Source organism: Oryzias latipes, chromosome 18, assembly GCF_053564925.1.
Source record: "Oryzias latipes strain Hd-rR chromosome 18, Olatipes_Hd-rR_3.1".
Taxonomy (NCBI): Eukaryota; Metazoa; Chordata; class Actinopteri; order Beloniformes; family Adrianichthyidae; genus Oryzias; species Oryzias latipes.
Window position 1 is genome coordinate 33,775,253 of NC_136254.1, and position 16,594 is coordinate 33,791,846.

The 16,594-nt window shown below is 41.8% G+C and overlaps 3 protein-coding genes across 9 annotated transcripts in view; 1 reads left to right on the forward strand and 2 right to left on the reverse strand.

Annotated features, from left to right (window-relative positions):
• LOC101161542 (myelin-oligodendrocyte glycoprotein-like) overlaps positions 1 to 5,901 on the forward strand; it is a 48,482-nt gene extending 42,581 nt beyond the window's left edge. The window contains exon 5 of one of the 4 annotated variants that reach the window (XR_002875258.2): positions 5,749 to 5,885. Coding sequence is in view for 2 of the 4 variants with exons in the window: in XM_078935842.1 (XP_078791968.1) it covers positions 5,173 to 5,323 (151 nt within the window). In the remaining 2 variants the exon portion in view is untranslated. Of the gene's footprint in view, positions 1 to 5,172; positions 5,339 to 5,748 lie in introns of those variants that run through there. The other 3 variants (XR_013650852.1, XM_078935842.1, XM_023965979.2) reach the window with 3 other exon arrangements.
• On the reverse strand, positions 431 to 3,927 carry LOC111949250 (myelin-oligodendrocyte glycoprotein-like). 2 transcript variants are annotated; one of them, XM_023965983.2, is made up of 4 exons: positions 3,816 to 3,927; positions 1,739 to 2,074; positions 1,465 to 1,652; positions 431 to 1,386 (listed from the first exon to the last, which is right to left on the reverse strand). In XM_023965983.2, exons 1-4 carry the CDS (start codon positions 3,901 to 3,903, stop codon positions 1,351 to 1,353), a joined length of 648 nt encoding a protein of 215 aa, XP_023821751.1. In that variant the 5' UTR covers positions 3,904 to 3,927; the 3' UTR covers positions 431 to 1,350. The 2 variants fall into 2 exon arrangements, with proteins under 2 accessions (XP_023821751.1, XP_078791970.1); XM_078935844.1 differs by having other exon boundaries at positions 646 to 664; positions 1,431 to 1,652.
• Positions 5,875 to 16,594, reverse strand: part of LOC105357641 (myelin-oligodendrocyte glycoprotein) — a 33,558-nt gene continuing 22,838 nt past the window's right edge. For 2 of the 3 annotated variants that reach the window (XM_078935847.1, XM_078935848.1), the window contains exons 2-4: positions 7,243 to 7,557; positions 6,969 to 7,156; positions 5,875 to 6,890 (exon numbers count right to left, since the gene is read on the reverse strand). In XM_078935847.1, coding sequence (XP_078791973.1) covers positions 6,867 to 6,890; positions 6,969 to 7,156; positions 7,243 to 7,557 — 527 coding nt within the window. In that variant the 3' untranslated portion in view covers positions 5,875 to 6,866. Of the gene's footprint in view, positions 6,891 to 6,968; positions 7,157 to 7,242; positions 7,558 to 9,488; positions 9,840 to 16,594 lie in introns of those variants that run through there. The other variant, XM_023965975.2, reaches the window with a different exon arrangement.

The following is a 16,594-nucleotide window of genomic DNA, read 5'->3' on the forward strand; positions in this document are numbered from 1 at the left end:
TCTTGGAGGAAGATAGCAGGGTCCACAAAATGAAGTGCATACAAGGAGGGACAGTCATTTTTCCCATCATTCCAGCAGCACTTGAATGCAGCATTTCTCTCAGTTGCTGTTTTTCTCTGATGGACATCAACCCATCCATGTGATTGGCTCTAAAATGACAACCAAAGTCCCAGTTTGGACAGAAAAACTCCACAGATGTTTGTTTCCATCTATTTCTTTTCAATGGGGATATTATGGGATGGATTGATTGGTGACAGAAAGAACATGATGGCGTGAAAACATTTGGAGAGAACAGAGAATGAAAGTCTAGGATTTCCATCAGCAACGTTTAGGACATGAAGGCTCAATTCTCCATGTTCTCCTGAACAACTGTGTCATCACCAACTAGAACGTCAACTCAACACAAACAAACACACAAACTTTTACAAGATTTTGTTCATTTTTGTATTAATTTATTTTTTCCTTTCACAAATATTGACAATCAAATATGTTTACATGTTTATTGTACATGATTGAACATTTCCACGATTGGAAAGGAGCAGAATTGAAGAATACAATTCTTATAATTGTCTGCTCACTTTTAAACATTGTATAATTATTAAATTTCTCACACCATCCATCCATCCATCCATCCATCCATCCATCCATCCATCCATCCATCTTCCTCCGCTTATCCCGGACCGGGTTAGCAGCAATTTCAGACACTTGTATTCAGAACCTGGTTCTTTTGTTGAACAAAGATCAACCGGTAAATTCAGAGCTTTGTTTTCTGGCTCAGTTCTCTCGTCTCCATGACGGACCGATACAGCGACCACATAACTACAGACGCCGCTCTGATCCACCTGTCAATCTCACACTCAGCTTGGGTGATGGACAGCCTCCCCCCAAAGTCCTCATTCTCTGCTTCCTCCAAAGAAGGCGTGTCAGTGGGATTGAGGAGATCCTCTAAGTTCTCCTTCCACCACCAGACAATGTCCCCAGTCAAAGTCAACCCCATCAGCTGTGCTCACATTTCACCGTGTACAGTTCTAATCCACACAGGAAATACATTCCATTCATTTAGACCTTCTTATTTCTGAAATCTGATTTCATTCACAAACAGCAGGTCAAAAAGCTTTTTAACACATTTTAGCTTCAACTCAAAAAGTCATTTGATCAAAATATTGCACAAAGTAGAAATAGTATTTCAGCTGTTTGGAAACAAAACATTTTGGTCCTTTGAGGTAAAAGTGTTGTTCAAGTAAATCCATTTCCTGTTTGACTTTGTCCTCCAGTGTTTTCCAGTCTCAGTCTCATTCACACTGATGGATCCACTGATGAACACTTCCAGCCACCAGAGGCTGTGTGGGTTCAGGGTCTGTTAAAGGTTTCCATAGGTTTCTGACCCTACATGAAGAAAACAAAGGATGTTAGAAACTGAAGATTCCTGCAGAAAGATGAGAGATCAGAGAATTCAGGACTCACTTCTGGTTGTTTCCTCTGACAGACACAAACACAAACAGCAGAGAGGATCACTGAGGGAAAAAGTCCAAGAAGGATCCAGAGAGCCGGTCTGGAGCGACTGATCCAGATCCGGTCTCCTCCTGGATCTGGAGTGGAGATGATGTCAACCTGGGATGTTTCCATGGTTGGAGCTCTGACTCCGTTTGGCTCTGAAACAAAGAGATGACATCATTTCCTGCCTGCTGTTCAGGACAAATGTTCTTCATGTGAGGGAGAACCTGCAGAGCAAACTCACCAACAACCAGCTGAACCGTCTCCCTGAAGTTCTTCCCAGGAATGAAGCAGCTGTACTTCCCCTCATCCTGGAGCGACACGTTCCTGATCTTTAACGTCACGTCTCCTCGTTTTAGTCCGTCTTGGTCCAGAGACACTCTTGGGATCAACGACGGTATCATGACTGTGGTCATGGTCTGCCTGCTCCAGTACAGATACACAAAACCAATGCGGCCCTGTGGATCAGGCTTCATGTCCACTTTGGTCCACTCCACTGAGAAACCACGCAGATCCTCCTGAGAGTCCAGGCGGCACGGCAGGATGACATCATCACCAGGAGCAGCAATGATTGGTTCACCTGGAAACAAAGAAAACAGGAAGAAACTTTTCTAAATCGGAGTCTTTACCTCCAAGTGAAAATGTCTTCTCAATGTTTGATTTCTGCTTCTAAAAGATCCAAAGTATTTCTGTCCACATAGATATCAGACCAAAGGACATGTGACTTTGATTGGACCAAAGACAAATCCTTTCAAAATAAAAGTCCAATCCAAACTAGAATCCAATCCAGAAATGAGTAAAGAGGATTAAAGCAATAGTCTTTTCTAATTCTATCTAAAGACACATTTCAATCAATGATTCCTGATGATTATTCATTTAGTCAAATGTTTTCAGTCTTTCACCTCATTTCTACCAAAACAGTTTCTACTTTAAAGTCTTTGATCACTGACTGAATACTCAGTTTCTGAGGAACATTTGAGGAAAACAAACTAAAACATGGTTTGGAAAGATTCACAGCAGAAGTTTTGGTACAAATTTAACAGACTTTTACTTTGGTTTAAACCAAAAAAGGATAAAAGGTTCCACGTACAAACTGTGTCAAATCTTCCACAATTTCATCATTTTCTGTCCGTCTAAATACATTCAAACGGACATTAAACAATTTTCCAGAGAAGAAGCAGAAACAAACCAGAATTCTGCTGCAAACTGACTAAACCATGACTGAAACAAGCAGACTGCAGACGAGCAGGTATAAAGGTTCCGGTTCCTTTTTTGGTCGAAGCTCCAGAATCAGAAATCAGGAAACAGATCCAGAAGGTTCTCCAGATCAAGCAGACGCTGCTGTCAAACCTGGTCTGATCTTTGTCTGATAGGCCACGCCTCTGACCAAATATGATCAAAGACTGAAAGTCAACTGAGTGGCAACAAAATAAAAATCTGAAAATTAACATTCATCTTCTAAAACTTAATCATGTTCTTTTTTCTTAATAAAAGTTATTGCACTTTATGCTATTTTACAGAGATTCACATTGAGGTATACAATAAGAGAACAATATCACATCTACATATATTAAAAACAAGAATAGAATTAGAAATAAGCCAGTGGGTTATACTTTACAACAAAACATTGAATCTTTCACATACAGACGGTTCTGATCACTTTTTGCTTCTCAGAACTAGAAAACTATTATTGTACAGATTTATTTCAGAAAAGAATACAATGAAACGTGATTTCTGACTAGAATATTTACATTTGTGGATAAGAAATTTGGCCAAAATGAGCTAGAGATTTAAAAGCAAACCAGATTCCTTTGGTATAATCTTTGATATTAGACCCAACAAGAGATCATTCCAGAATGAATTAAAACTAGAATCAATTTAGTCATGAATGAAATCACAAACTTCTGCCAAAACACTTTAACTTATAAAGATGGATGACTGTTTCAGGAGAATTGCAGCACCAAAAACCTACATTTCTCTGCTGCAACGTCTGCATCACTATGATTATTTGAATATAGGGGCAGATGTCTCTACTGCACAGGTTTGTTTCTGATAATATATTCAGAGCAGATTTTTTTGTAGAAATATAACAAACTTTTACATTTAAAAAAAGAAATAAAAGTCCCACTTAGAAAGTAACTGTGTGTCAAATCTACCACATTGTCATCATTTTGTGTCTTAATCCATTGAAACAAACTTTCTCCAAATTCAGACGTTAGTTCATTGAATAGTCTTTAGAAAGAACCCCCACTATAAAAGGTGGAAGTTTCTAAACATCAAACAGAAACTTGAACTAAAGAACAGAACATTCATGAACTTACCTTCAACATGTGAACAGAACCAGAACCACACACATGCAGAAATCCACACAGGAGAAGCAGAAACAGACGAGAACTCTGCTGCGATCATACCTGAACCTTGAATGGGAGACAGGGCTTCTCCTAATAAACCACGCTGGTGGCTGTGTTACGTAACTTACGTCGTGCGACATGGTAGCCACGCCTCCTACGTAGCGCAGTGGGACTTTCCCAGGAATCAATGCAGTGAAATAAATAAACATCGGCTTCTCGAAGAAAACACATGAAAGAAACATCGCTGAACCTCCGCCTTAATCACAGAACAAGCAGCATTCAAATATTTAAATTCATTTTATAATAACAATGTTATATTTATCTATTAATTCTGATTCTAACTTCCTTTTCTTTTGACAGCAGCAAATCCAAGTTCCTTTCAAAATAAAACACACTCTGTACAATCTGCTCCTCCTGCTGCAGCAGACTGACTGCAATGAAACGAAAACAATTCAAATCTATTTTTCTGACTTTATTCATCATTTCTCTGCTTCTGCTGTTAAATAGAAACATGACATCATTGGAGTAGAATCCTTTTAGAAATATCTATTCATAGAAATGTCCTTCTGTCCTTCATTACCTGAAACTATTGAACCAAATTTCTACTTGTTTGCATTTTTCTAGAACACCAGAGAGTCAGAATGAAGGAACAAAGGAGTCTCAGGTTGAAGACCCCTGAACTCAGGGGCGGAGCTACAGGGGGAGAACAGGGGGCTGCTGAACACCCCCCCCCTCCCCTCAAATCAAAGAAACTGGAATGTTTGGCTGTAAAAAACCCTGGTTGCTGCAGTGATCAGGATCAATCATTTCTATTGATCAGGTGAGGATTTGAACAGCTGGGATTCATCTGCTGTTCTAGAAAATGTTCTGACTGTTGATCCACCCAGATGTTGGAGGAAACCACATTTGCTGAAAGCATCAAAGAAAACATTTCATCATTTAGATTTTTCTGTCTGTTGGATTCATGCCTCCTTTGAATGAATAAAGCTTTATTGATAAATCACTTTACAACACCTTCAGGGTAACAAAGAGCTTCACAAGAAAAGAAAAGACAGAAGAAAGTTGAAAATTAGAACTCTCAGCTGTTTAAAGACTGCATTAGCAAAATAAACCTGGACTTTTATTGTGAAAGAGGACCAGAACAGGGTCAGACTGTTGAAAAACCAGAATTTTGGACTCTAATCCAACGTTTTAGTGACATCATCGCCCCTCCATCCCACCTTCTCCTCTGCATCCTCCACCCTCATGTCCTCCTTCTCTCCATCATCCACCTCCTCTTTGGTCTTCCTCCTCTTCCCTGGTGTCTCCAACCTCTTCCTCCTTTCAGCAGCATCATCACTCTTCCTCCTCTCAGCGTCTCCATCTGCTTCCCTGCATTGATCTCCAACATCTCCATGATCTGTTCCTCTGATGGATGGACTCCTTCCTGGTCTTCTTCTCTGTGGTTCTGGACTGTGAATGAGTTCCTCCTTAAATGAAGCGTCCTTCTGGTTGAAATTTACGGTTGGGATCCGTCTGACTTTGCTGCAGTCGTCTCCTGGATTTCAGGAGCTTTGTTTCTGTTCTGCTCAAATCCCAGCAGAGGTCCTGCTGCTGGTTCCAGAAAACCAACTGGAAATGAAAGCTGAAGGTTTTTCCTGGACGGACTCTGGAATGATGGAAGTGGAGACACTTTTCTGGTGTCTAGTGTGACATCGTCCTCTTTTGGAACACCAGAAGACCCAATCAAAGCTCCAACATCTTCCTGACAGTATTTCTGACAGAAGATTCAAAGCAGGAAGATGGAAGTGGTTTCCATGGAAACGTCTGTCAGCTGCTCCTCCATCCAGGGGAAAAGAAAACCTTCATTTCTCTGAGAATAACTCTGAATGGAGAGGAAGACTGCTGTGTTTGATGGTTACAGGAGAAAACAGGTGTGTGGTCACATGACTTCCAGCCTCTGAAGAACGGAACCATCAGAGGAACCAGATGAGGAGAAACGTCTAAACGTTCCAGCAAGAAAGAGAAAAAAAGATCCAGACCAGAAACGCAGGAGGGGTCATCTTTTTATTTGATAGTTTTAACTTCACAGTTGTTTTTCTGCAGTGAAATATCGATTTCTTGAATAAATAGATGTCAAATTATAGAAATTGAACAATTTGCATTTTTTTATTGCAGGTAATAAGAGTCTAAATATAAGAGTCGGCGGTTCGTTCACCCGGTGATGGTCAGAGGGGCCGTAGACGCAAACTGGCAGCCACGCCTCTGTCAGTCTGCCCAGGGCAGCTGTGGCTACAACAGTAGCTACCATCACCAAGTATGAATGAATAATGGACACACTGTTGCTTTGAGCAACAAGAAAAAAAGCGCAGATGAATCTAATCCATTATTATTCTTAGGAAAGTACAGCAAAATCCTTCCTATAATAATAAATATCAGGGACGGGTTATTCTTTCAGACAACACAATATCTCCCCTTTATGACACGACCTCTTGAGGTCACTTTCAGTTTGAAAAAACCCTGAGACTCTCAGGTTTCAACTGTCTGTCTGTGTTCATTTCACTTTGTTCTGGTAGAACTTCCAACATTTTAGCTCACAGACACCTTTGATGTTGTCTAGAAGAACACCAAGAACCACAGGAACCTGAACAGACCTGCTGTGGGTCGGTTCCTGAAGGAGAACATGAACCAAACTCTCAACACTTCAGATCAACCTGGATCAACACTTCAAACCACTGAGATCCACAAACATCGTCCTAAACCTCAGACCTTCAGACTTTACGGTGATCCAGCACACCTTCAGAGTTCAGGAGTTGAGAACCGCAGAAACAGATCCAGAAGGTTCTCCAGATAAATGAAGGAGTTCCAACCATCAGGCAGAAACGGGTCAGAACCAGAGGATCGTCACGTCTTCATGGACCAGTTTCCATCCACGGTAACACAACGGTGACGGGCGTGTAGCGTCTCCATGTGGCTGCAGCTTCAGAAAGTCTCTTCAATCCTTGAAGACGATCAAAGCAGCTTTGGAGAGATGGGATGTCTTCAGACCAGAGGAGGTTCCTGACCCTACATGAAGAAAACAAAGGATGTTAGAAACTGAAGATTCCTGCAGAAAGATGAGAGATCAGAGAATTCAGGACTCACTTCTGGTTGTTTCCTCTGACAGACACAAACACAAACAGCAGAGAGGATCACTGAGGTAAAAAGTCCAAGAAGGATCCAGAGAGCCGGTCTGGAGCGACTGATCCAGATCCGGTCTCCTCCTGGATCTGGAGTGGAGATGATGTCAACCTGGGATGTTTCCATGGTTGGAGCTCTGACTCTGTTTGGCTCTGAAACAAAGAGATGACATCATTTCCTGCCTGCTGTTCAGGACAAATGTTCTTCATGTGAGGGAGAACCTGCAGAGCAAACTCACCAACAACCAGCTGAACCGTCTCCCTGAAGTTCTTCCCAGGAATGAAGCAGCTGTACTTCCCCTCATCCTGGAGCGACACGTTCCTGATCTTTAACGTCCCGTCTCCTCGTTTTAGTCCGTCTTGGTTCAGAGACACTCTCGGGATAAACGACTCGCTCATGTGTTCAGTTATGGTCTGCCTGTTCCAGTACAGAAACACAAAACGCTTCATGTCCACTTTGGTCCACTCCACGCTGTGATCCTGCAGATCCTCCTGAGAGTCCAGGCGGCACGGCAGGATGACATCATCACCAGGAGCAGCAATGATTGGTTCACCTGGAAACAAAGAAAACAGGAAGAAACTTTTCTAAATCGGAGTCTTTACCTCCAAGTGAAAATGTCTTCTCAATCTTTGATTTCTGCTTCTGAAAGATCCAAAGTATTTCTGTCCACATAGATATCAGACCAAAGGACATGGGACTTTGATTGGACCAAAGACAAATCCTTTCAAAATAAAAGTCCAATCCAAACTAGAATCCAATCCAGAAATGAGTAAAGAGGATTAAAGCAATAGTCTTTTCTAATTCTATCTAAAGACACATTTCAATCAATGATTCCTGATGATTATTCATTTAGTCAAATGTTTTCAGTCTTTCACCTCATTTCTACCAAAACAGTTTCTACTTTAAAGTCTTTGATCACTGACTGAATACTCAGTTTCTGAGGAACATTTGAGGAAAACAAACTAAAACATGGTTTGAAAGATTCACAACAGAAGTTTTGGTACAAATTTAACAGACTTTTACTTTGGTTTAAACAAAAAAAAGGATAAAAAGTTCAAAGTACAAATAATCTGTGTGTCAAATCTTCCACATTTTAATCATTTTCTGTTTGTCTGAATACATTGAAACAACTTTCAACAATTCTGCAGAGAAGAAGCAGAAACAGACCAGAATTCATCCATCAGGACTGAACTAAGACTGAAACACAGACTTGTTCAGAGTTTGTGAAGAACAGAGACGTTAGACTTGGTAAACGGATGAGAAACTATGATGAACTGTCAGTAGATACTAGATCAGTCCTCTCACTGGTGGGAGTGGTCTAATGTTTGCTACTTGCTATTCCTCCCACGACTTTCCAGCATCTTCAGGTTGACGAAGACGACTGTGTTCTTTTCCAGCTGATTGTATCAACGATGCACCAGCAGAAGATTTCAGACCAAAGTGGAGGAAAACAGTCAAAACGGAGAATGAGAAGAACCACTGCATTCAGGAGTAAAGAAAGGTGCATGTCTGTTAAAATGGTCTGATGATAAGAAGATAACGAACCAAAAGAACTAAACTAACTCTGAGCTAATAGGACAACTGCAGCAGACTGTTGCAACGGAAAAAAAATATTAAAACAAAATGAATTAGCAGAACTATAGAATCGAGATCATTTCTCTTCCAGAGGATCAATAACATTCTAAAAAGTTCAGTTCTATGGTAGTTAAATAAAGAGACTCAACGCGCATGCTCACTCAGTTGATCTTAACCGGCAAATTCAAGTCTTTAAAATAACTTTATTGATCACAACGCTCCAATACAAAACAGTGTAATTTAATAACAGGAAAAGAACAAGCCAGGGGCAGCAAATTATTATTATTGTTTATTTTTTTCTATTATTTTTTACTTTTAAAAGAAAACAAAAGTCCGACATTCAAAGAAAGTGTGTGTCAAATTTTCCTCATTTTCTGTCCGTCTGAATACATTGAAACAAAGTTTCAACATTTCTCCTGAGAAGAAGCAGAAACACAACAGAACTCTGCTGGAAACATGACTGAACCAAGACTGAAACTGAAAGACGGAGCCGCTGCTTTTAAAACCAGTAGGTGACGGAAAAAGTTTGAGGCCACTCCTCCAAGACAGAATGGGAGGAGCCCCCGACACTCAACCGCAGAAACCGCAGACTCATTTCACATTTTCGTGTTTACTAACATGTTCAAAGCAAAAAATGAGCTCCAAGGGTTAGGCTATTTATTTTTATGGACTTTTAGCCTCAAATTCAGAAAATAAAAACTCACCTTTTCAATGAAACTGTGTCTAATCTTCCAGATTGTCATCATTTTGTGTCTGAATCCATTGGAACAAACTTTCTCCAAATTCAGACGTTAGTTCATAGAATAGTTTTTAGAAAGAACCGCCACCATCAAAGGTTGAAGTTTCTAAACATCAAACAGAAACTTTTCTCCAGAGTTGAACTAAAGAACAGAACATTCATGAACTTACCTTCAACATGTGAACAGAACCAGAACCACAGACAGAATGCAGACATCCAAACAGAAGTAGAAACACAACAGAACGCTGCAGACATCCTGAACCGTGACTGAGACTGGAAGACGGAGCTGCTGCTATTAAACAGGGTCGAGATTCTCATTGAGCTGTGCGCGCGTACGAAATGTCGAAGATCAGAAGCAGCAAGAGGAACAACCCAGCTGAGACCCCCTCACCGTGGAAAACACGCCACTGTCGTCACGGTAAAGAAGCGGGAACATCGAGCACCTAAAGACTAGTTTATGTCGTTTTACTGGAGCTGACATCTGTGTAAGTGCGTCTCGCTGAGTGTCACTAGCCGTCACTGACCTTGCGCATGCGCGTTTCCATTCTAGTTTACGGTACAGACGCCCAGTGAGCTGAATAGACGGTATAAAGCGCTAAAATCATCCATCATGTCACTGTTACCCATCATCAATGAACATGGACTGTACTCTGAAATCAATGAGAGCTACTGATCCCTATATTGTTATTTGATGTACAAATGTATTCATTTAGATTACATGTCTGTTCATTCCAGTGGCGGTTCTACACTAACTTACTCCCTGGGCGAGTAACCCCACCAGCCCCCCCTCCCCCCGTACACATATAAAATTTGTCAACATCCTCAAAGACTCAGATGATTATGTTTAAATAAGTTCCTGTCCCTTTAAGTTCTGTTTAGAGTTGGACGCATGCTCATTACAAGAGTGATGACGTCATTGTGTTGCTGCACAGCACCTGCCTGTCTGCTTTCCTCCGTGCGTGTGAGAGTGCCGCTGCGTGGCAGGTTGAAATGAAGAAGTTTTTTTTTGGAAGTTTAGTGTGCGTTGATGACAAAGTAAGTTTATGTTAATATATGTTACTTGGAGTAATTTGGTTCAAATATTCACCATGTTTAAATAGTGCACAGCTAAATAAGCGTTAATTAGTCAGTAATGAGCTAAAGCGCACGTGGGCGCTCTTGACTTCTTTGTTCTCTTTACGTGATTTAAGTTGCATATTAAGTTTATATTTGTGTTTGTGTTTATTAGAGACCACACACCTACATGTGTTCATCCACCTATGGAAATTTACCTGCCTCTGTATGTCAAATCAAAGGATGTAAAGCCTGAAGTGTGGATTACAGTTATTGAAGCCAACCTCCTGCCTGCTGTCATTTATTCCACGCACCAACTAACAGAAACAGCCTCATCCAGGCCTTGAAGTAGTGCTCTGGCCGACACTCCTGGTTCGAGAGTGGTGTCACCCACGAACAGTTTTTGATCCCAGATCCTCCTTTACATTCCTCTTGTGTTCCCCATCTTCTCTTTAGCCATTTTACACAAAAAAATGCATGCATTTTCTAGATTCATATTACAGGGGGTCAAACTCAGTCACACAGGGCTTAAGTTAAAAACACGCTTAAGGTTTTGGGCCGAAGAAGAGAAACATTTACTGAACACACTAAAGCTAAACTTTTCATCATCATCATCATCATCAGCCTGTCACGCCACTGCTGGCGGGTGGCCTCCACATCTTACTCCACTCATCACGGTTTTGGGCACTCTGGGTCCACCTGCTGCCTGCCTTCTGCTCGATGTCATCTCTCCATCTTTTCTTCGGTCTTCCCCTTCCTCTCTTCCTGTCCCACGGAGTCCGTTCTGTTGTTCTCTTAGCCCATTCGTGGTTGTTCATTCGGGCTACATGTCCTGCCCACTTGCCTTTGGCTTCAACCACTTTCTCCATGACATCCTTCACCCCTGTTCTTGATCTTAAGTCTTCCTTCCTGACCTTCCTGTGGATGTGTCAGTAGGTGACACAGCACTCATGGCGGTTTCTACGGTTTGTCAAAACTGCTGCTGTGACCAAATGAATGAAACTGTCACTAAGCTTAAGGATGAACTAGTAAAACTTGCTGATGCACTCACCGAGAAAGAGACTCTCCTCTCCAGCGCCTATCAACTCGCTGCTAAGCAGTCACAGGTGATCACCCGTTTGACGGTCGCCCAGGACACGCTTCCGTGGGACGCCGAATGTGTGCGGCCTCCCTCCTGCTCCACTCCGAGAGACCACCCATCCTGGGCTGAGGTTGTTGTTCGGGGTGCAAGAAGACCCCAGACGAGGCAGACACCACCATCAACGCCTCCCCAGCTCACCCTCTCCAATCGGTTCACCGTACTAGGAAACGAAGACGTGGTCGTGGCTGGAGCGGGCAGTGTACCAGGACAATTTCCCGCCCCATCGGCACGGTTGCCCAGCGGAGCGGAATGCTCTCCCACAGCTTCAAGTGGCAACCACACTGGGGGATCTGGTGCAGACAGCGCGGCCGCCGTTTCCTTCACCGGGGCCCAAGCGAGGAAGCGAACCCCGGAAGCGGCTCAGACCCGGCGCCCGGCGCGCGGAGAAGCTTCTTCAAACAGGAGGATAAAACTCCTCCGGGACGCGGTGACTGAACGGTGCGCCGCCCGCGATCCATCACAATCCGTGCGGCCCCGAAAACGCCCCCCCGCCACAGGAGCAGTCCCAAGAACAGCAGCGGAGGAGCGGGGTGGCTCTGCTGCCACACCTGTCGAGTCCCACAACCACCCGCCTCCACCACTCTTCACCCCAACAACCTTGATCATCGGAGACTCCATCACCAGGAATATAAGATACTTTAATGCAGTCACCAGATGCTTTCCAGGAGCCAAAGTGATGTACATTCTTCAAAAACTTCCAGACCTTCTGCCCTCCCTCCCATCCACCATCACCCGGATTATTGTCCACGTTGGGACTAATGACACCACACTGCAGCAGTCAGAGGTAACAAAACTGGATTTTCTGGACCTCTTTGTCTACTTAAAAAATACTGGGAAAACTGTTTTAATTTCTGGACCCATCCCCACACTCTCTAGAGGATCCTCTAGATTCAGCAGAATCCTCTCCCTGAACACCTGGCTGCAGCCCGCTTGTTGCAAATTCAGGTTTGGCTTTATTGATAATTTTAATCTCTTTTGGAACCGCCCCTCTTTTTATCGACCTGACGGTCTTCACCCCAGCCCTCTCGGAACCAATATTTTAACTGCTAATATCCAACACACTGTGCATTGTTTTAAAGAGGACTGACTAGTAACTCCCAATACTCCCTCAGAACCAACATCTGCAGTGCCACAGCAAAACTCTGTCAACTCCCTCAGACCCCCCTGCCAGATATCCCACAAGCCATCACCACCACATGTCACCTTCACCATACCCTCTGTTATATCCACACGAACTATCTACCCTAGGAAACGTATCAAGAACTATAATAACCTTAAAACAGTGCACATCCAGAACTCAACCAATCACCATCAATCCAGTCACAGCAATAAATCAACCAATCTGAATTTGGCACTCCTAAATGTTCAATCACTTTCAAACAAATCATTTCTTATACATGACTTTATTTTAGATAACAATCTTAATGGCCTGTTTTTAACAGAAACCTGGAACTCTGGTCCACCAATCTCTCTGTCAGAGGCAACCCCTCCCCTTTTTAACTTCACAAATAAGGACAGAAAACAAGGCAGAGGTGGTGGGACTGCTGTAATTTTATCTGCAGGTATTGGTTTTAAAGACATCATATTTAATGAATATCCTTCTTTTGAATATCAGGCCATTGTACTCAATAATCCCGTCATGTTGTGTTTGATCGTGTACAGACCTCCTAAATATAATTCATCTTTTATTTCTGATTTCTCTGATCTGCTTTCCTCAGTATACATGGATTTTAGTAAAATAATGGTTCTTGGGGATTTTAACTTACACATCGATGACCCTTCAGAAATGTATGTCCGTGATTTTGTGAATATTTTAACAGTTATGGACTTTGTTCAGCATGTGAATGTGCCCACCCACAACAGAGGTCACACTCTGGATCTTATCATTACTCACGGCCTGAAGGCCACAGTGACCTCTGTTGTGGATGTGGGCATTTCAGACCATTCGTGTCTATTTTTTAAGGTGCATGACTGCATAATTGAGAGGCTCCCTGAGAGAATCATTAGAAGGCGCCGTCTACACCCTGAAGTGGCTGCAAACTTCATCTCACATTTGGAAAATCAGCAACCAACTTTTTCATATCCATCTATGGACTCATCAATTGAACATTTTAATAATAAACTCACAACAATTCTGGACAAAGTTGCCCCATTAAGGTTGCATACAGTTAAGGAGAAAACTCCACCTCCCTGGAGAACAGAAGATATTAGGAAGCTCAAAAGAACGACAAGGAGGGCAGAACGGCACTGGCGGAAAACAAAACTCACCATACATCGCCAAATCTTTAGAAACACCTTAATGCATTACAATAATTCCATTAAAAAGGCAAGGCAAGACTATTTCTCAAAGTTCATCGCAGAAAATCAGTCAAAGCCAAAAATCCTCTTTGCTACAATAGATAAAATAATAAACCCAACCTCTGGCCCACCATCCAACTTTGGCAGTAAAACCTGTGAGGAGTTTGCAGTCCACTTCACCACTAAGATAGATGACATTAGGTCATCTATCATACAGGGGAGGGATCAACAACCCCCCGTTGACCCTTCTACTGTATGTCCTCCTATCAGTGAGAAAACGCTCGACAGTTTTGTTTTGATTGACGCTGCAGCACTCAGAAAAGTGATGTCCCAAATGAAAACAAAAACGTGTTCTCTTGATCCCATCCCCACCTCACTTTTTAAGTCAGTTTTCACATCATGTGAGGAAGAGCTACTAAACATTTTGAACTGCTCTCTTCAGGCTGGAGTCTTTCCTGCATCTCTAAAGACTGCTCTGGTAAGGCCCAGTCTGAAGAAAAGTGGTTTAGATGTGTCCAATTTAAATAACTACCGGCCGGTATCCAACCTGTCATTTTTAAGTAAAATTTTAGAAAAGCTTGTTTTTACTCAGCTGAATGATTTTATTAATGAAAATAACATTTTAGAAAAGTTTCAGTCTGGTTTTAGATCTCATCACTCAACAGAGATGGCACTTGTCAGGGTCTTAAATGATCTCAGGTCCAATGCTGACATGAAGAAAGTATCTGTACTAGTTTTACTGGACCTGAGTTCAGCCTTTGACACAGTGGACCATTCAATCCTTTTAAATAGACTTCATGACATGGTTGGAATTACTGGTACAGCTTTCAGTTGGTTTGAATCTTACCTTACAAACAGAGATTTTATTATTAATCTAAATGATTTTTCATCTGAAAGGCATAAACTGACATGTGGGGTTCCCCAAGGTTCCATCCTGGGCCCAACACTTTTTAATCTTTACATGCTTCCGCTTGGTGATGTCATCAGGAGACACGGCATTAACTTTCATAGTTATGCCGACGACACTCAACTGTATGTAGCTGTGTCTCCTGATGACACTGGACCCCTGGATGGCCTTTTAAATTGTATTTTAGACATTAAAATGTGGATGGGAGAGAACTTTTTGCAGCTCAATCGGGACAAAACTGAAGTCTTGGTAATCGGTTCTGAGGCTGAGAGAGATAGGGTCCAATCTTATCTGTCAACCCACTCTATGACTACACGTGACACAGTGAGGAACCTCGGTGTGATTTTAGATGCAGATCTTAGCTTTGACCAACATGTGAATCAACTAACTAAATCTGCATTTTACCATCTAAGGAATATCGCCCGAGTGAGACCCTTTCTCTCCAGAGCCAGTGCTGAAATCCTAATCCATGCTTTTATTACATCAAGGATAGATTATTGTAATGCCCTCCTTTCTGGTGTAAAGAAAGCCACTCTCAATCGCGTGCAGCTAGTCCAGAACTCTGCAGCACGCCTTTTAACGAGAACCAGGAAGAGGGAGCACATTACACCAATCTTAAAATCTTTGCACTGGCTCCCCGTCAGCTTCAGGATTGATTTTAAGATTCTTTTAATAGTTTTTAAGAGTGTCCATGGTGTTGGTCCTTCTTTTATATCCGACTTGCTTTTAACGTATGAACCTCCTAGAGCCCTTAGGTCCTCAGGTGCAGGCCTGCTGAAGGTCCCCAGGGTCAGGACAAAAAACCACGGCGAGGCCTCATTTAGATACTACGGGCCTCGTCTGTGGAATGGTCTACCTGAAGATGTGAGGGCTTCATCAACTGTGGAGGTTTTTAAAAAGAAACTAAAGACACACCTTTTTAAAATAGCTTTTAATTAGATTTTATCCCTTTTTATGTTTTATGATGTTTTACTACATAATTTTTAGCATTTTACTTGTTTAATCTACTATTTTCTATTCTTATATTTTATGATATTTTATCACATATTTATTCTTCATTCTTTTTACGTCTTATGATGTTTTTGCACATCATTTTATCATTTTATCATTTTATTTGCTTAATCAAGATTTATGATATTTTACCAAATATTCTTTTTATTTCTAATTAGACTGTTTTCGAGTGTTTTCTCACCCTCGGCTGGGGTGTTTGGGTCTATACTGACACCCCTGCTGAGAGGAGGACAGGGCAGACGGCACTTTCTGGTTTCTCTTGATTCTGGTTTCTCTTTATTCTGCTTTCTCTTTACTTTAATCACTAATTTATTATCCACTGATGTTTGTCTTTGTGTATTTTATTGCGCGGGGCTAATTGAATGTATTTTATTGTATTTTATTGCTTTTGTTTTTGTTTTTATGTACAGCACCTTGAGCTGTCTTCTCGTCATGAAAGGTGCTATATAAATAAAATTGATTTTGATTTGATTTGATTTTTATCTCTCCTCGTAACACCCAGCATTGATCGTTCCATGCTCCTCTGGGTGATTGCCAGTTTCTCTCTTTGGCGGTTGGTAAGTGACCATGTCTCAGCTCCATACGTCATTGATGGCAGTATGACAGTGTTCATGATCTTCCTCTTGAGGCTCATGGGTATTTTTTGATCTCTCAGAAACGTGCTGTACTGTCCAAATCTCTTCCAAGCGGATGTTACTCTCTCGTCTATTTCTTTCTCCATCTCATTTCCTGGTGTTAGCAGTCTTCCTAAATACTTATACTCATCCACCTCCTCCAGTTGTTCTCCATCCACAATTATTCCTTTCCTTCTCCTCTTCCTTGCTATTTCATTGCACATGATTTTGGTTTTCTTTTTGTTCATTTTC

What these genes read in the sequence shown, in the direction of transcription:
- LOC111949250 (XM_023965983.2), bottom strand. Translation starts at nt 3,903, where the DNA reads ATGATCGCAGCAGAGTTCTCGTCTGTTTCTGCTTCTCCTGTGTGGATT. An exon ending in GTTCTGTTCACATGTTGAAG is followed by an intron (nt 2,075 to 3,815) that starts GTAAGTTCATGA and finishes CTTTGTTTCCAG; the next exon opens with GTGAACCAATCATTGCTGCT. An exon ending in GACGGTTCAGCTGGTTGTTG is followed by an intron (nt 1,653 to 1,738) that starts GTGAGTTTGCTC and finishes TCTTTGTTTCAG; the next exon opens with AGCCAAACGGAGTCAGAGCT.